Consider the following 19,161-nt stretch of genomic DNA (forward strand, 5'->3'; position numbering starts at 1 on the left):
TATAATATATTAAATATTAATATTATTATTAATATTCTCGATAATTCGAGTAACTTACTACAGAATAAGTAACGCTCGCATGAACGTAGCGTATGCCCAGATTGCCGGGCAGTGCGAAACATACGAGAGAGTGGCTTGCCGAGAACGAATGTGGAGTTGCGGGATTGGTGGGTTTCCCGCCAAAAGGTATGCTCGAGATAGGCTGGGCAGACCCGGGGCAGGATGGGCAGGCCGGGGCAGGCCGGGTAGGCCAGCGAACGGCCGCCGTGGCGCCACCATCGGCCGACGCGGTCGCTGTTTTCGTCCTGTGTTGCACGGCGATCAGCAATTTTCCAGGCTGAGGAAAATCGAGTGGTTCGCCGGCCTCGCCGTGTGCAAGTGAGCATCGCTAGTCCACCTCCGCGTAGCGCGGTTAATCGCGTTAACCGCGCGCCACCGTGTGTTCGGAAAGCATTCGCGTGAAAACAGGAAGTGGGTAACTCGTAGACGAGCATTGGCGACGAGAGCCATCTTTGACGGGCATCGGCTCGCTCGTGAGAGATAGGAGTAACAGCGAACTCGCACCGACGGCGACGACACGACGACGCAGTGACGGTTTGAGAACGGCGTCGGCGGCGGTGACGACGACGACGACGACGCCGATAGTGGTGCCGTTTTCTAATCGTCCTCGTGCCTTGGCGCTCGTGCGTCTCGCAACCCGGAGAAACAGTTCCCTCGCTCGCTTAATAGCGAGATAAGACCGCTGCGGATTTGTGGCGGGAACGAGGTGCGCGCGCTAGCGTTTTCGTTCCCCTTTCCGCGAGTCACTCTCCGCGACCGGCCGCGTTTACCATCGCTCGATGCCGGTCTCGACGGATTTCACTTAAACGTGACAACAGTAGTTGAACGGTGTAACCGGAATATCGCGCCGCAAAACGTATATCGTGCACGGACGTGCTACGTGAACGGCGTGCGCGCGCGCACGCGCGCGTGAGTGCAGAAATCGTGATGCACTGGCGCGTACACGAATCGTGCTAACGGCGCGAGTGCTTGCTCCGGAAAAAAATGCGGCTGATTCGATCGTCGCGCTTCTGAGCACCGTATGAGCTCCTCTCTCGTGTCGTAAATAGCGAAAGAGTCCGCCGGTCGTTCCACGTGCGAGAACAGATTTTTTTCTTGCTCTGTCTGGTGCACGCAAGATGTACCATGCGAGAGTTGGTGCTCCTTTGTCATCTAATTAACAATTCTGTTTGTGCTTAATTTTTAGAAGAGATCGCTGAACAGAAATATAAACAGAATGGAGGGAGACGATGGTCCCTCGGCCATCAGTAACAAACCTACCGTTATCAAAGGTAATTTTCCACATATGTATTTAAATTTGCGTGATCTCTCTGCTGAGTACAGTTACAAATTGACATACGTTTACCTTATTTAGAATATAAGGTTAATTTCGAGATAGAATCTTCTGTTTACAGAAGATATATTTTATACAATAATGGATATTTTATTTCACTGCTCTCTTCTCGCATAAACTAATCATTCTTTTGGTTTCTTTTCTGTACTACCAGCGGCACAAGAGGAAATGGGACGACTGGATGTATTAGTATGTGGACAGTGTCATTCTGTGTTTCATTTCATCGAGGAATTTCAAGAACATCGTACAAAAGAAGGAGCTTGCTCTAAAGTGTCACATTTTCGTGAAAATAACGACGTTCGTATCTATACTCATTATCTATAGCTTTTTTAATGAGATATTTGTAGTGTAATTATCTGCATAATACCAACATACATATTTGTATTTCACATTTGTAGAATGGACAGAAAGCACAAGTTTGGGCATTTCTCTTGTGGAAGGATTCACAAATTCAACAGGAGACTACCGATAAAGATGCGACTAATCCATGGAAACTGTACCAGAAATGGTGTAAGATGGATACACACGTAAGAGATTCGTGGATTGCAGCGGGAAAGACCATACAAACCTTCACAAAGATTAGTAATGCGAAGATGCAAGATACACCGATACAAATTCAATCGAACAGCGAAGGTAACATATTTTTAATAAGCGCCATTTATAAATGACTAGCGGCTAATGCGATCTGTATTTTCTCGCCGTGTTTTCCAGGTGCCAAACCAATAATAGTTCGCAAAATTATTAGAAACGGACAACCGGAAGAATCGGGCGAAGCTAAAAAGGACGCAAAGACACCAGACTCAAAAGTGCAGAAGTGCGAACCTATGGAAGTTGACACGGACAAGAAAGAAAAACCAAGATTGAAACCATCGATTAAGCCGAAGGTTTTTACTTCATTCTCCTCATGCTTGATACGCAAAAGTAATAATTTTTACGTTGTCTTATTTTTATTTCTTCGTTTCGTTTCCGTAGAGTAAATCTGGCAAGGCAGCTGCTGAAGAAGAAATGGAATCGAGCAACGAAGAGTACGTTGTCGAGAAAATTCTGGCCAAACGGTTTAATCCAAAAAAGAGGTGCTCGGAATACTTAATTAAATGGGAAGGTTATGCACAGTAAGTATCTCGCTAATTACATTTTGCTCCCCTTTCAAGAATTTTCATAAATTCCACAATGTGTAAAAAATTTTACAGCGAAAATAATACGTGGGAATCTTTGGAAGCTGTATCAACTTGCAAGAATATGTTGGAAGAATTCGAACGAAATCTCGCTAAGCAGAAGGAGCTTAAAGCGGCGCAACAGCAAGCTAATACAAAGATCGTAGGACGTGCAAGTTTACCGGCGCAGAAGCCACCGATAAAAGCTGAAGTTAATAAACCTGGACCAAGTACAGCGGTTCAAGCAGGGTAAATAGCTTTGAGCTATAGTGGAAAAATATAAAAGATTTAATGCTATCTCATTTACTTCTTTAATACTCGATTATCTTTGCCGGTAGACGACCAATGCGGTCTAGCAAGTCGAAAGCAATGGATCAAGTTAAGCAGTGGTGTGGTTCGATGAAGGATGAGGACAATGAACGTACGTATTTAGCCGTTTATAAATGTCAATTAAATAATCTTCATCAAATATGTTGCACCTTGTTTTATTAATACGTGCATGTAAAATACAGTCTTGGGTAAGAGAAGAATAGACGACTCGGATAGCGACTCGGAAGATGGTGGAAGCAGTGCCGCGAAAAGAACGAAAGCTGACACTGGTAGCGATGATGAATGGACCGGGGAGTCCGAGGACGAGAGATTGATAGGCCGCAGCGATGTGATTCAGCGTGCATTTAATCGCGCTAATGCACAGTCAAACGGATCTAATAGAGCGTCTGTTTCGACCACTGATCTAGCGACTTCTCTAGGACTGCAGTCTCCGGAAGGACCAAAATCTAGCCAGCCTCCTGTCCTGGTAGCTAATGCCAAGGGCGTTGTCAAAGTCGATCCCAAGCAGATGCCGAATTTAACTTCCGGTGTATACGTCATGTCGCGAAAGGATGGTATCATTAAATTGGATTCGTCACCTAGTGGTAAACTGGCGGTCAAAGGGTCCCCCACGACGCAAGGTGTCCTAATGGTTCAGAATCGGGACAACATGAATGTAGTCAGGAAACAAGTTATCTCGACGTCACAACCGAACTCGACCACTCCCGTGAAAGTTTTGTCGAAGATGGACGGCAGTCAAGTGGTAACGCAGATGAAGGTCGTCACCTCTAAGCCCATTACACCGAAAGCAGGAGGCGTGCAGAAGACCGAGCCTATAAAAATACAACCGAAACCAGATCCGTCGCAGTTACAACAGATACATGTTGTAACTGCGGTACCAACGCCGATAACACTCCAACCGAGGATGACTACGGGTATAAGACCCACTTCCGTCACGCCTCAGCGAGCAGTTGATGGCCGTCCCTTACTACCGAGACCAGCGTTGCGCGCAACAACGGCAACAAGTGTCCTTGGTACTATTCGCACACCTGTACGAGCACCTGCGCCAAGACAGATTCAGGCACAAGCGACGCGTCCGACATTGCAGAAGCGTACAACGACGGTCGTAAGCACGCAAGCCAGCTCGCCAAGTGCCACGGGAACGGTTACGCAGATTAGGCCGAAGTTCACGGTGCTTACTCCCACTCCCACGCAATCAAAACAAGTGATTAAAACTGGTACTAGTCCAGTGCAACAGCAACCGCAACAGGTAAAACAGTCTCCGAAAACGCCAGTGGGTAAGGCGCAGTCGTTGTTGTCTCCGCAGCAAAAATTATTAATGGCAAAGAGAAAGGCGCAGGAAGCGGCGGGAATAATTAAACCGGGTGGTCGCGGGCTTTTGGCAGGTGCTCGCACCACTGCAGGTCGAGGCAGGGCAAAAATAGGTACCGAGACCTCCCCAATTTCCCAAGCTGGAAAGGCCAAGGAGAGCAAATTAGCGGAGGGTGATGGACTGCACATGGAATTCCACGAAGTTGGTTCGGAAGACAGTAGTAGTGAGGGTGAACCGGACTTACCACCGCCTCCAGAACCCGATGCCATTACGGCTCCGGAACCCGACAGTCCACCACGTCCGTTTACACTGTGCCCTCTGACGGGACGTATAATCGGACCGGACGGCGAACCAATCGAGCAAACTACGGAGCCTGAAGCGGAATCTACAACGTCCACAGCCGCATTGTCGACTACAGTGAAGACCACGACCACAGCATCCGAGACTACGATAGAAGCAACCGCAGCTACGACCACCACCACCACCGCCGAATTAGTTTTACCCTCTCTCGACTCGCTCGCGGAGGGCGGCGGTATTATGAGAGTAGAGATGAGCCCTGGCGGTACAACCGGTACTATTGTTCAAGCAAGCGAAACCGCGCAAATCAATCTGTCGAACGTGGCGGTACCCGCGCCCGACTTGCCTTGCTTGGATGACAGCTCTACAGTCCCAGTAACGGCCGTTACGTCCACAGTAACGCCTTTAACGGAAACCACCGGCTCCGAGACGTCGATCACTACGGCATTGTCGACAGTCCCGGCAACATCGTCCACCGTTACAATGTCGGTGACGTCATCCGATGCCAAGCCTGAAGAGAAGACAACGGAAGAGAGAAAGGTCACAACGGATGATGCGTCCAATTTGGTTACTATAGCCGAGCACGGTGTGGTCTACCAAGTCGCAGGTCAGGCTGAGGATGGACAAACGCTGTTGGTGACACGCGGTGCGGATGGTGAACAGCAATGCGTATACGTGACTACCGAGCAGCAAGGTGATGACGGCTCCGTCCTGACGTTGGACCACGCGGTTGCTGAAGCTGTGGCGCAGCTGATCCCCGATCAAGTCAATCTCACACCCCAGTTTTACGTGAAGGAGGACGGAGCGGAATCGACTGAGAATTCGATGGTAATGTCTATAATGGATAACGCAAACACGACCGATGTAACAGGGACCCAAGAGGATAACGAAGGACAGGCACAAGTTGTAGCTCAAGTAGTACAAGCTGAAGAGCCCACCCCAGGTAATGCCTCTTATTAAATTACTCAATTCTTGTAGTTGATTTTTATCTCCAGTGAACATCGATAATATGAGCCTTTAATATGTTCCGATTTAATAATTCCTGATGCTTTCCAGGTGGAACTAGGAGAGTAGTACTGCTCTTACCAGATGGAAATTTCATGATGACTGAAGTGGACGAGGAGCAGTATGCTGCACTGGAGCTTGATAAGTGAAGACAGATACAACTTTGATGTAATGTTAAGGAAAGAAATACCATGCGATGCATCGAATTACAGCATATGATACGTGCAAATAGCAACATGTACGTTTAAAACGTGATCGTGAATTGTATATATGTAAGAACGTTCACTTCGTACAATTGCACGTCAATGGCAGTCTTATATGATATTTGGCGACTAGATGCGAGACGAGGAAGACCGCTGTTATACTGTAAAAACGGGAGGAAAAAAAGCTAACGGACATCAAGAAAAATCTACATTTTAGATTTAACAAGACACATTTTAAATATGTATGTCTCAGTGTAAAACAATTCACTGATATCTCCATTTTTTGTGTTTGACTTTTGTGGCATCAAGTAGCACGGACACATGAGATGCAAGAATAACAAAAAAACAGTACTTTCATTGCAGTGACATTATTATAGTACGTTCGAAGTAAGCATTGTATTTGTAGGATAGTAAAGATATAATATGGGGTTTTATATTTTCCAAACAACAATAAGCTTTGGTAAAAAAAATCTTATTCCATGCATACAAAGTCCACGGTGATGATACGGTTATCATGCCGGACGCACCTGTAAGGTATAATTAGATTATTGCATTTCATTAATAAAGTGCATTAAATATCAAACTATGATTAGATTGATCGGATTGAATAATAATCAGGAAAATTCCTTTTATTTTAAATCTTAATCTGTGCATGAGTATGATTAAAATGAGGTATTGTATGAATGATTGCAGGTGGTAGTTGTCTCGTATTCATTGTACGATCGTAATGCGTACTTTATAGAGAGTTCGATTGTGGATGATGCTCTAGCGCACGGACGCAGAAGATTAAAGTCTGTTGTGTGCTAATTTATCTAGAAGTCTAGAAACGTCTTTATTTAAATACCAGACGGAATAATGTACCCGTACGTTTTAGTAAGCAACGTAGCAAATTCTATTGAGTAATCGCCATATGCAGTGAAACTACTCGCTCAAGAATTTTTATGTTAATTGTTATTTATGCATAACAGTCTTTAATATTTAATATGGATTGTAATGTTATACAATCGAACTCGCTATTACATTACATGGACTATGTATGCTTATCTATAGAATAAATAAGTGCACTCTAATGAAACACTTATAATTTCTGAATCTATATAAAGCTTAAATACAATGTTGTTGAACGGAGTATCAGTTTGCGTTCTATTATTGAACCCGTTCCTACTTATTAAGTAGTCGCCAGTAATTTTTAAATACGCAAAATAATTATGATTACAGTTCGGAATAACAATAAAGATTTAAGCAACAAACAGTAGACCTTCGCATAACATGGATTCGTATAATGTCACGACAAAAATGTAATTGCATATTACGTTTTAGATACAGACACACACACACAAACAGAAGCTATAAATATTTCCATATACATAATATATATAACCCAAATGTGCATGCATGTGTATGCATGTGTGCACACATGCGGTTCGTATTATGCGGATTCATATAATGCGGAATGTATTCTCCCCACGTTATACGAGAGAGTTATCTATTATGTTACTAATAAGTTAGAAAGTAAAAAGTTGTATAACACATACTCATGATCATCCACGAGTTTTGACACACACATGCCCACACACACACACACACATATATATATATATATATATATATAGGCAGAAAATCTGATGTACTACATATTGACAATGAGTTGTTTTTCCTCAATTATGTTAAAATGTGCGGAAATGCACTTTTTAAATGTTTCTTATAATGTTTTATACGTATTATTATTCCATTTTATACGTAGTATTATTCCAACGGTCATTTTTAGTTTTATAATGATTAATGTAAAATCACAATTTTTGATGAATCACTTTATTTGCGAAAGTTTTCCGTGAACAATCTTATTATTAAGAACATCAATATTCGTAATTCCTCATGACAAAATATCGTCCTTATAGGTATTTGCAGTGCTTTTTATCAGCTTGGTAATTTTAGTACACACGTCATCACGCACTGTATACATTAGCATATTGTATGTGAATGCAAATATTTCTAATGAAGAATATAAGAGGCTATGATATGTTGAATGCAATAAATTTTCTTTACTTTCACTTTTAGAAAAACCGAATTAACTCCGTCATCAGTCAGCCCACGGAAAAAAATTATTCCAAAAACAGATTTACAAAAGGCGACATTAATTGCAGTGCCTAATTGTGTAGAATTTCGCAACTATGAGTTGAATAAATTATATCGGGTACGTATTGTAAAAAAATATAATCTTTAAATGCATTGAAATGGCCCCATTCTTCATTACAGAAAGTTGTAATTCTGCAAAATGTGAGTGTGTCCTTAGCCAGATTCCAGTTAGGTAGAAGACCTAGTTACTCACACTTTACTGTCATGATTGAATCTAAAGGACAAACAGGAGGCATTCCTCCGGGAATGCACGTAAAATTGATTATTTCCTTCCGTTGCGATACTTTTGACGAACCTGAAGAAATGCTCGTCATAAATGTGCAGCATGGACGATCAGTTATCATTAAATTACGTGGATATCGAGATCCACCAATATTGACAGGTAAATATATTCATAATCGCCTATTCGCGAAGCATATAAAGCAGTTGACGTACAGTATCATGTATATCAATTATGTAAATGCGAGAATTTAAGTCTTCTTTATCTCATATTCCGATATTATTTACGATTTATATTCTCGCAGTGATAAATATTCCGTACTTTCAATATCCACAAAGAAAACTGACAGTAAGAGATGTAGAGTGGATTATGGAAATCCCATTTCAGTCAATGAATTCTCTTGAGGAGGTACCATGCTTTCTATTTCTCAATGTCTCAATATTAATTACATTCTCTTTCTTTCCTTGCTGTAAATCAAAATTTACAGTTTATCGATACAAGTAGCAGTGCATCCAGCACCCCTACAGAGAGCATTCCAAAATATAAAACATTGAAGAATTTTGACTGTGGAGAGTGTTTCGTAGGTGAAGAAGTTACATTACCTCTGACGGTTAAAAATGTCGGTGGCGAAGGAAGATTCTTCATTATGAGCGAGATTGATTGGTGTTCGATGCATATCGAGGTAAAAATATTGAAATGTATAAAATTTGTTTTTTAAAAAACTTTGTTTTCAGCGTTAATATAAACATCGTACTCTGTACTAATAATTTTTCAGGATATTACTAACGACAACATGCTGGTTCTACCATGTTTTGCTATGTGGCCTGCATATTTCACACTTAAGCCGCAAGAATATATACATTTATATATTTACTTCTTTCCTGACGCTCACGGACTGCATGTAAATTATAATTGAAAAAAATCTTTTCATTTTCTTCTCTGTTAAATAACTTTCTCTAAAATTAGGTAGAAACATTGTATGTGATTTGTGATAATTGTTCCGTGATAATGATGGAGATCGTTGGAGATGGACGAGCAGCAGCAGTAGAATAAAAGGCAAAACTTTATAATTTTCAGTATGTTTTATTATATCAATAATTTATGTCAATAATTAAAACTTTTTTCTTTCTTTATCAATTATAAAAAAAACTAGTAGTTACTATTTGTAGATTAGTTAAAAATTGGCTTTGAAAATTGATTAAGTCAATTTTAAATGAAATAGCTTTCCATATGATAGAGCTTCGATGCGTTTTATTACCTCAAGAACATTTTCTTAAGCATGCAATAAAGAATCCAACAGAATCACTTTCAGGACCAAATCTACATATTTTCTTCGCGTTCTCATTTGTTAGCCCATCTATAGTATATCCTTCAGCACCATATCTGTCTGTTTTTATCCGTTCTTTAACGGATTCTAATTTCAATTCTGGAAATCGCTTTAATGCCCAAGCAAGGATGCCCTCGTTCTCTGCTACTGTGACAGTGCATGTACTGTACACTAATATTCCTTCCGGCTTTAAAAGACGAACGGCCTATATAAAATATGTATTTGTTTAAAAGTCATATACTCCGGCTTTAATGCAGTTTTATATATTGTATGTACTTTTGTTACAGGTATATATACTTTTATGGCAAGTAATTTGTCGACTTACGGCAGAAAAGAGATTTCGTTGTAAGGGAACATAAGAACGAAACTGTGCCGCTGTGATTTTATTGCATAGCTGCGGTCTTTGACCTAATGCGCTGCATGGAGTATCCAAGAGAATACGATCGAAAGAATTTTCTTGAAATGGAGGTCCATCGGTGTGAATAAAACTGTGCCCTTGTTCCATGACTGCCTTTGTAGCATCGTAACAAAATATTTTAATGTTTTCGTCTTTACATTTTTCTTTGAATCGTACCACTTTACCCGAATTTTTTTCCAAAGCTATTATTGTACCCTGGAAATTGCATCAGAATAATGTTTACACAATCAGTATATTTTTTACAGAATTTCTCACAATTATTTTTTTTTCTTCTCTCATTCTAAAGAATAAGCATATGCTTATTCCAATTCAAATATAAGGAAATATAAAGAAAAATTTCTTCCTTTCATATTTACCTGTCCCTTCATAAGAAGTGAAATGTGCGTGGTCTTGTTACCAGGTGCAGCGCACATATCAAGAATTATCTCATTTGGCTGTGGGTTTAAAACCAGACCGCATATAATGGATGGCAAATTTTGTAACAATGCATGTGGCCTCAAAGATTCATCGTTTACATTTAATTGCGGAATTCGTGAAATTACATCTGTTATAATTACTGCGATACCACTAAAAAAAATATAAATTTGCGATATTATTTTGTATTATATATTACGTATAATAAATTTCTTAAATAAAAGAATTTTCACTCAATTTTTCAGTCTTCTACTTTGAGTCGAGTACTGAGTAGAGTACATTTTCTAATTATCACGTTACAATAAAATAAGTCTATTTCTCTATTTAATTTCAATTCGCTTATTGCACCTTACCAAGGATTTTTGGCAGCTTTACCAAAAAGCTGTTTTCTGGCTTGTCGAAGAATACCATTCCCTAGATATACTTTATTGCTATCTGCATATGGTTTAATCAAACCTTTCTTACATTGACCAACAACATCTGCGAATACGCTGACTTTAGTGTTAATGGCTAAACCTGTAATTAATTTCAGATTAGCGTCAACGTTTTTTTTGGATATTTTCACAGAAAGAACTCTTTATTACCATTTGACATTCCCATAACGCCAGGAGCGTAAACATGAGATCCCCTTAATACAGCTGCACCGCATGTAGCATCAACAATGATTTCATCTGGATATCTTTCCAAGTCAAGAGGTATCAACAAGTCCCAATTGTCCACAGCAACTATTCCATTTGGAAGATCCGGTAAAAAGTGAACAGATGGATTTGGTTTATCATCCTAACGTATGGAATGTATTGCATGTATGAAGAATTCTCATGTTCTGTTCTACAACTGTCATGTAAATGTATACAAATGTTGACTTATAAGAAAGTTTAATTATTTTATAAAAGGAGTTAACCTTTATTTTGTGATTAAAAGTGCCTGAAGAAACATTAATATGGCCTAAGGCTCTCTGAAAATAGTTTTATCATTCCTCAACATACCTGTTTCAACGCATTGCACAATTTCTCCAGATCATCTGTACGACAATCTATGAAATTATTTAATCTGTAAATACTTGTTGTGGGTGTTGTGCACAACCATTTACAGAGATTATCAACCTTCTCCTACATTTTTCAGAATAAGCAAAGCTTATTTTTTTATCAAAGAAAACGGAAAAAACATGAAAATTTTATTAGAATACCTGAATTTCGGACTTTTGCAGAAACTTGCCATCAATGATCACTTTTTCCAAGTCTGCTATTAGCTCATCGCGTATTTCCAATTTATTTTTAAACGGGGTTTCTCCAAAATCCATTTTTCAATTTATTTTTCTGCGAAAACAATTTTTCTCTTCTTATGAAATTGTTTCTCAATTGCTGAACAGCTATTTATTAACCAATCAACGGTAGTTAAACAGTCTAGTGCAGAGTGGTAATAAAGACCCTATAGAGGGTCTCTACGTGGTAAGGGGAGGTGGAGCTAGCTGAAAATCGGCCGTCGCGTGCAGATCTGCAGATCTTGCCGAGCTCGAGTGTGTAATGTACTCGGATCCAATTTGAGATATATTCCAGATATATTCTACGTGTATTTATATAAAATCTTTTATATTTATCTTTCTTTTATTTTATAGAAACAGGTAATTAACTAGGAATTATTTTCTGATTGGTAAGACTGAATGATTTGAACATATTTGAAATATTATACAACAACACAAACTTCCAGAAGCAAAAACCACGTGTTCCACGCTTTCAGGTCTCCCTGTTATTCACGTGTCTATTGTCTTATATACTAAACAGTATAATTAAGGAACAAAGACCAATTGAGTTTTAATACTTATGAAACAGTATGATGTCGTGCCCAGAAAGTAACAAGGAACTGAATAAAGGTCTGAATATATAAATCACTTTTTTCTAATGCTATTGACAAACACAATCTATTAAAAATTGAGAATACTTTTATAATTGTCAAACCTAATTAGCTTTATCAACATAATAAACATTTAACATTTTATGGTTTATTTTTTTAGATTATTATTTTAGATATTTACTGATCTTTCATATCAGTGTAATAATATATTCATAATAATGTAATGATATTATTCATATATTTTACAGTTTTAATTAATACACCAGAATGTCTACCTTTGCAAGAGCATCAGCAATTTGATTCAGTTTTAAACAAAGCTCGCTTGGAAATTATAAGCCTTCATCAAAAATTGTGTCATGCCAGAAAAAACTTGGAAGATGAAAAACGTAAACGTCGATCGGTTGAGAGATACAGAAATGCATTGGTATGTTAATGTCTTTTTTATAAATACATGTTAGATAGATACAAAAAATGAATATTTTAATTAAATATTTGTTTGAAAGGAGGGTCATATTAACATGGCTATAGAGGTCTTATTCCACGACAGAAGAACAAACTTGAATGAAACAGTAAAAGAGAAACTACAGTTCCTTAACCAATACATGATTGAAATTAAATATAACAATCCATGTATCAAAAACAAGCAGAATGAGGGACAGTAAGTAGATACATCCATCAAATATATGATAACGTAATACCCAATTTACGTTGGAACTTGATTTTAGATTGGCTGCAATAACAGAAACAGATTCTACGGGCTCCATACTAAGTGATTTGAATTGTTTGTCAAAATCAGAGGATGATTTGGACACTAATGCTATTATAAAGGTTCAAAACCAGGTTGAGTACAAAGAACATAAACCGAGCGACGAATGTTCTGCGAATAAGCAGTGCAGCACATTGGACAAAGTTATAGAATTCAACTTACCAGACAGACTGGCGACTGTGGGAGTTGTGCCAAAGGGCGAAACATGCGCCACAGCTTCTGAGAATCAGGTTGCATCCAGCAAAGGAAGTGTGATCTCAATTAATCCCAAATCATTAACTCCAGAAGCACTGACACACACTTTCATGTCAAGAATAATTATCAAGCCAGAAAAGTGTATTCTTTGTGATGGAAAGTAAGTATTAGATTTTTAACATGACTATAAAAGTATGCTTAATAATATGTAAACACTACATTGGCTGTATTGTCATGCATTTAATATTAGAATCAAATTTGGAAGAAGAGTCCGGAGATGTATTGACTGTCACATTATATGTCATTCGGAATGCAAAACTAAATTTCTTCAATGTCCGGATCGCGACAGTAAATTGGCAATGTTATGCAAAGTAAGTACATAATGCAATGAAATAATATAATATTCTTTATACATATACTGACACTTTAACCACATTTTACAGGTTAGCAAACGAAATCAATGCTTAGAACTTCGTCGTTTCTGATCTAGTTAAATTAATTTTTTATATTATTTCTGTAAATATGATTATTGAGAAACTTCTGACTTGGAATATTATATTGATAGAGTATCTCTAGTTACATGACAATTGCTACAACTGCAATCTCTTATATTATTCGCATTGAATTAAAGAATAATTTATACAATGTGGAATTTTATTACTGCAACATTCGAAAATGCTAACTAGCAATGTTTACAATTCGAACACCGGTGAAGCGTTATCGGTGTCAATTCCATTTCCATTTCCCCTAGATGAGCATTCTTGGGGGAAAGATGATGCGTGTCTAAATATTCGTTATTCATGATTGTTCATGCTGCAAAAAGATGAATAACGTCATCTCGGGTCAAATGAGAGCTGATGAGAATGAAATCTAACAATCAGCGGCACACATATATAGTAAATACACGTATGTAAATACAGATAATCTCGATTTAAGCGCTGTAAGTTACGCTATCGTATATTTAGCTTTCTTCGTCTCGTCCATCTGTGTCGGAGCGGCACGCTGTTTTATAATTACGTATTACATTTCCATTTTCTTCTTAATGAGAAAATTTGCAAGAAATCTTGACGAATACGTATAAAGTTTCATCGTATCTTTCTTTCTTGTATGAATAATGGTTTGTAATATTTTTCTTCGGTTTAAGGTATTTTTATTATAATCTTATCTTTTTTTGTTGCAAATTCTATGCAATTGCATCGGCTGCACTTCCGAAGAATGTCGTTCGTTCGCCTCTCTTTTACAAACTTAATTTAGGTTACGATTATGCGGTTACGTATCGCGTCACGCACGCTCAGTCAATCGAACGGATAATGAAACTGAATATGGAAAAGATAAGATTTATTTGTCCAATTATCAAGCGCGGTATCGGCCGGCGCGTAGCAACAATTTCGAAATTTTCGTGGAACGGTCGGCGCCGCCGCCTGTCGGCGTACTCGGGCATCAATTCTAATTTCTGCCGTCACGTGACTAATCGAGCCAATCGCGGCGGCTCGGTGACCCTATACGTGGCATGAGGCATGAATCCTTTCCACGTCCGCCATTTTGACATACGGTACTTTTCGAGAGTGTTGGTTTTATGTTTTATCGTTTCTTGTGAAAATAATCTTTTTTACTGAAACGTAAGTAACGCAAGTGGCGTATATGTGCAACGTGACGTTACCAGAGAACTCGGTAATAAGAGCAGGTCTCTGGGTAATGGATCTTTGAGCGGGGAACCCTTGACGATTCGCTGGGGAGTAGGTCGAAGGTGACAGACAACCGGGTGTACGCAGTGGCTTCGCAAACCGCACAATATCCTCCGCCTCGCTCGCAGTATCACGCTCCACTGGCCTTTTAAATAGTACGATCACCCTTAAAAACTGCATAGATCGCCGGCAAAGCAGTCTATAGCGATCCCCGAGGGTATGCCAGTCCGATTATCATAGCGATGTATTAAAACGAGAATCGATAGCGGGCAGCGTGAGCATCTCGTGCGTGCCTGACCCTTTTTCCTCCTTTTCTTTTTCTTTTTTTTCTTCCTTTCGCATCTCGGCCGAGAGTGCCGAGCGCGCGGTCTCCGTTGCGCCAGAGTTGATCCGATCGTTCCGTCTCGCGGGCGCCTTTGTGCTCAGGTTAGTTTGCGAGGCTTTTGTGACGGTACGCGACGATCGTGCGCGTGTACGCGAGCGTACGCTCGGGACGTACCGCCGCGTCACCGCGTGAAACGTGCGCTACCTCGCCATGCGTGTCTGTCCACGAGACCGAATCTTCTTCATTCGCTCACGTGCGCCTCGTTCTTCGCGAAACAAAATTGCATCTTCGCCACGAAATCTTTCATCACTTCCTCGACTCCGTGCACGCTTTGACGAATGAAACAATTTTGACACGTTGCATACATATTTCGCGGATATCAAATGATATTTACGTACAGAAGCTGTACTCTCTCACGCTACTCGCATTGTTTACCGATCAAACAACAATCCACCCTCTGTACGATATTCTTGCCAACGATACACAATCTTTTGTTTCACAAGATGCTTAGTTGCATCATTCAGAAATTGCATGTACATTCTTTTGTATACTTTGTGCACAGAAATATGTTCTTTTTGTAATCCCATATATATATATATATATATATATATATATATATATTATATATTATATATTACGTGCATCATAAATTTTATAATTGTATACAAATGGAGAGAGATTTTATATCGAGATGTACAAACTAATGACAGTGTGATATTACTGTGTATGCCTTTGAAGAACAACATGATTATATAATTATATATTTAGTAACTGGTAATGTTCTTTATATCTGTATTACAATGCTACAATTTTAGATCCTGATATATAACAAGTACCAATCATGGGGAATATGTTCGCAACGTTATTCAAAGGCCTTTTTGGCAAAAAGGAAATGAGGATTTTGATGGTGGGTCTTGATGCAGCGGGTAAAACCACAATTCTGTACAAATTAAAATTAGGGGAAATTGTTACTACAATTCCCACTATAGGTAAGCATGTTTCTTTTATAATCGCGTACAGCTTAAAAATGTAATGGAATATTAAATAACGTTGCATATACTTATACAGATTATTATTATGTGGTAAAAAAAGTAACAAATAATAGAGTTTGTTTTCTTGTAAATTAGCATATTTCGTAACCGTTGTGTTTAAGAATGTCATAATCTGGATTTGTGAAAGACAAAAACATTACACGTATGAATGTATTTCTTAGGTTTCAATGTAGAAACGGTTGAGTATAAGAATATAAGTTTCACTGTATGGGATGTCGGTGGCCAAGACAAAATTAGACCTCTATGGCGGCATTATTTTCAGAATACGCAAGTACGTAATCATTTATCAATTAAATTGTTGTCAGTATTATTAATTAATATGAAAATATAGCTTGTCAGAAGGTGCAACATATGCTTAATGATACAATTAAAGAATTATATAACTTTCTTTTTTGTTTTGTTTCTTTTATTGCATAATTCATACGCATTATGAATATCGTTTGTTGTATCAATGTTATTCTATCATGTCTTTCGATGCCTGCAGGGCTTGATATTCGTCGTTGATAGTAATGATAGGGAACGTATCGGTGAGGCGCGCGAAGAGTTGATGAGAATGCTTGCGGAAGATGAGCTCAGAGATGCGGTACTTCTCATATTTGCTAACAAACAAGTAAGTAAACGTTTTTGCCGAGATTGAAATTAATAATAAATATATGTATATTGATATGGGAGGCGATATCTTATGTGACGTTTAAACATTTCAGGATCTGCCAAACGCAATGAACGCAGCGGAGATCACTGACAAGTTGGGATTGCATTCTCTACGTAATCGCAATTGGTACATCCAGGCGACGTGTGCCACAAGCGGAGATGGACTTTACGAGGGCCTTGATTGGCTTTCCAATCAGTTGAAAAATGCCAACCGCTAATCGAAAAATTATTCTGTCAACATTCAGTTGCTATATTAACATCATACAAAAAACAGCTGCACACCTGTCTCCCCCCCTAAGAACGAGTAACATTATAAGAAACAAACGATGCTACTACAAGGTCTCCAGACTGGAGGATATAGAATCATTATTAAGAGTTGTTCGTGTCAGAAAGTTTTTCGGGGGGAGGGGAGTGGGGGAGCGGCCGAAGGCACACGATCGAACGGCCACACCGGACTATTGCCTTGCGCAACTTATTATTAATTATTATTATTATATTAGCATTATAGTTACACTTTTTACACAGAGATGCCACAAGAAAACGTGGAAAACTTGGAAGTAATTATATTAAAGTACCTAACTCTGAAACGTACGCTACACATTGATTAATGAAATAATTTAAATATCTTCGAGAGAAAAAAAATTCAAGAATACAGAAACGGAAAAACAGAAAAAGAGTAAAAATACCCACACAGTGTTGTCAGTTTTGAATGCGTTGGACATACCGATTATCATAATGTAGCTGCATATTGTACATTACATTATATAAATACGATAAAATGTGATCAATAGACAAGAGAATGTTGCTCTGTCCACTACATTTACAAAACAAAAATCGCTCCGACTTCGGCTCAGTGCGGTTGACACGAAAACGCAAACGAAAGTGATTGCAACAGATGGTGCAATGACTTACTATTTCCTAGTTATGAAGGTTTTCTTTCTATTTCTTTTTCATTTTTCGGTGATAGAAGATTTTTCGAAAATGCAGAAGCTATATGGATGGTTATCTCGCTACTTGATAGCGGCTGGTGCGCATTCTCCTCACCTGACCGCCTTCAAACTTATAGTTATCCAACTATGTATATCTCATTATAAAGGAGGTATATCATTTATTTATTGCACCTCGATAAAGTAAATTAGAATATATCCTTGACATTCCGAAATTGTGCAGTGATCGTGGCAGAAAATCTAGAGACTCGAGAGAAATTTCGAAAGGAACGAGCATTCGTGTATTAGCTAGCGAAAAATGTCAGGCCTCGCAACTGTATTAAATTCGGTACTTTCGATACATCGTGACGTGGCGTGCTTTCACGCGAACGATACACCGACGTTGATTCGCGATCGCTCTTCGATGTCCTAACGTTTTTCCCGTCTTTGAGATATATTGTTTTTACGAGATACTCCTTCCTCTGATTTCATTGAATCGCCTTTTCGTCATATGCGAAAATTCATATAATTATGTATGAATGTTTAAACGATTTGTGAAATATATTGTAATTGTGCTTTATGTAGTCTACACATTATTTGTGCCATCGTTGAGTAGTTTCTTTTATCTTTTTTGTTTATTTCAACCGATTAGCCCACTTTGAAAAATGTGTTGCACACTCGTATATAACACTCGCGCGAAAGCTGATGAATTTCTTGCAACGGGCAATCTCTTTGTTCTCATTCTCATTCGTTCGTACATCTCCTAAACATACGGCACATACGGTTTCAAGACGACTTTGATGCTTGAGAGGTCGTTATATTGAGACTGGTTACAAGCGCAATCACTATTTTTAAAAACTACGTAGTCACTAGACTCATATATCGCTTACAGTTAGGTAATATAAAGATTCCGTTTCTTAACGATTACTCTGTAAAATCATGGCAAAATATCATATACTTTCAATTATGTTTATTATATTAAGTTAAGTGTGTATGTTTATACACATATACATGTACTTTTATACGCTAGGAAATTAGATTTTTTTTTAAACGACTTATTTTTCTAATATCTTGTCGAAACTGAATATCACAATAAATAACGAAAAACTTTAAATTCAGCGAAATGCAAAATCGTCATGTACTTGCTAATTTTATTATTAATTTAGGTTTATAGTTCGTTTTACTAAATTTAGGATCGAGTTAATCGAGTATATATTTAAAGTAGTGCAAAAGACTTGAAAAGTTTGAATTTTAAATTGAATTGCATCAGAAAATTACAAGTCGCAACTAATTCATGAAATAATGTAGTGTAATGAAGAAAGCGCGTGTTAAAGTCACAAATTAATTTTATGAGGGTACAAAAAAAATTGAAGAGTATTTCGCAAATCGTATGATTATATCACATGATTGAGTCTCTCTCTTTCTCTCCTTCTTTCTCTTTCCCTTTCACGCACTACAACGGTCGATGACCGTCTCTTATGCTCTGTGCACGCATACACGG

The 19,161-nt window shown here is 38.5% G+C and overlaps 5 protein-coding genes across 12 annotated transcripts; 4 read left to right on the plus strand and 1 right to left on the minus strand.

Moving 5' to 3' along the window:
- Positions 1-250: 250 nt before the first annotated feature.
- LOC105276812 (platelet binding protein GspB) lies at positions 251-6,822 on the plus strand. Of its 2 annotated transcripts, none has more exons than XM_011334739.3 (10): positions 251-378; positions 1,247-1,331; positions 1,548-1,690; positions 1,792-2,026; positions 2,105-2,277; positions 2,366-2,505; positions 2,584-2,796; positions 2,886-2,968; positions 3,060-5,429; positions 5,543-6,822. In XM_011334739.3, exons 2-10 carry the CDS (start codon positions 1,277-1,279, stop codon positions 5,638-5,640), a joined length of 3,510 nt encoding a protein of 1,169 aa, XP_011333041.2. In that variant the 5' UTR covers positions 251-378; positions 1,247-1,276; the 3' UTR covers positions 5,641-6,822. The 2 variants fall into 2 exon arrangements, with proteins under 2 accessions (XP_011333041.2, XP_019886143.1); XM_020030584.2 differs by lacking the exon at positions 251-378 and adding an exon at positions 399-766 and having other exon boundaries at positions 5,543-5,674.
- Positions 6,823-6,961: 139 nt separating this feature from the next.
- LOC105276798 lies at positions 6,962-10,131 on the plus strand. Of its 4 annotated transcripts, XM_020030607.2 has the most exons (7): positions 6,962-7,888; positions 7,951-8,212; positions 8,355-8,458; positions 8,538-8,732; positions 8,826-8,951; positions 9,017-9,106; positions 9,665-9,785. In XM_020030607.2, exons 2-6 carry the CDS (start codon positions 8,035-8,037, stop codon positions 9,101-9,103), a joined length of 690 nt encoding a protein of 229 aa, XP_019886166.1. In that variant the 5' UTR covers positions 6,962-7,888; positions 7,951-8,034; the 3' UTR covers positions 9,104-9,106; positions 9,665-9,785. The 4 variants fall into 4 exon arrangements, with proteins under 4 accessions (XP_019886166.1, XP_019886168.1, XP_011333026.1 ...); XM_020030609.2 differs by lacking the exon at positions 9,017-9,106 and having other exon boundaries at positions 9,665-10,131; XM_011334724.3 differs by lacking the exon at positions 9,665-9,785 and having other exon boundaries at positions 9,017-9,122.
- LOC105276789 (putative methyltransferase NSUN6) lies at positions 9,176-13,114 on the minus strand. The gene is made up of 8 exons (XM_011334698.2): positions 12,989-13,114; positions 11,396-11,525; positions 11,196-11,318; positions 10,794-10,989; positions 10,563-10,725; positions 10,152-10,362; positions 9,703-9,990; positions 9,176-9,582 (listed from the first exon to the last, which is right to left on the minus strand). The coding sequence occupies exons 2-8, from the start codon at positions 11,507-11,509 to the stop codon at positions 9,310-9,312; spliced, it is 1,368 nt and encodes a 455-aa protein (XP_011333000.1). The 5' UTR covers positions 11,510-11,525; positions 12,989-13,114; the 3' UTR covers positions 9,176-9,309.
- On the plus strand, positions 11,546-13,666 carry LOC105276771 (rac GTPase-activating protein 1). 2 transcript variants are annotated; one of them, XM_011334668.3, is made up of 7 exons: positions 11,546-11,859; positions 11,947-12,079; positions 12,309-12,484; positions 12,564-12,718; positions 12,786-13,181; positions 13,272-13,392; positions 13,465-13,666. In XM_011334668.3, the coding sequence occupies exons 2-7, from the start codon at positions 12,040-12,042 to the stop codon at positions 13,504-13,506; spliced, it is 930 nt and encodes a 309-aa protein (XP_011332970.1). In that variant the 5' UTR covers positions 11,546-11,859; positions 11,947-12,039; the 3' UTR covers positions 13,507-13,666. The 2 variants fall into 2 exon arrangements, with proteins under 2 accessions (XP_011332970.1, XP_011332977.1); XM_011334675.3 differs by having other exon boundaries at positions 11,546-11,830.
- Positions 13,667-14,521: 855 nt separating this feature from the next.
- LOC105276833 (ADP-ribosylation factor 1) lies at positions 14,522-18,240 on the plus strand. 3 transcript variants are annotated; one of them, XM_011334776.3, is made up of 5 exons: positions 14,522-14,640; positions 15,847-16,020; positions 16,245-16,354; positions 16,568-16,693; positions 16,788-18,240. In XM_011334776.3, the coding sequence occupies exons 2-5, from the start codon at positions 15,873-15,875 to the stop codon at positions 16,950-16,952; spliced, it is 549 nt and encodes a 182-aa protein (XP_011333078.1). In that variant the 5' UTR covers positions 14,522-14,640; positions 15,847-15,872; the 3' UTR covers positions 16,953-18,240. The 3 variants fall into 3 exon arrangements, with proteins under 3 accessions (XP_011333078.1, XP_011333070.1, XP_019886175.1); XM_011334768.3 differs by having other exon boundaries at positions 14,580-14,923; XM_020030616.2 differs by having other exon boundaries at positions 14,580-14,768.
- The last annotated feature ends 921 nt before the right edge of the window (positions 18,241-19,161 follow it).

Source organism: Ooceraea biroi, chromosome 6 (genome assembly GCF_003672135.1).
Source record: "Ooceraea biroi isolate clonal line C1 chromosome 6, Obir_v5.4, whole genome shotgun sequence".
Lineage (NCBI taxonomy): Eukaryota > Metazoa > Arthropoda > Insecta > Hymenoptera > Formicidae > Ooceraea > Ooceraea biroi.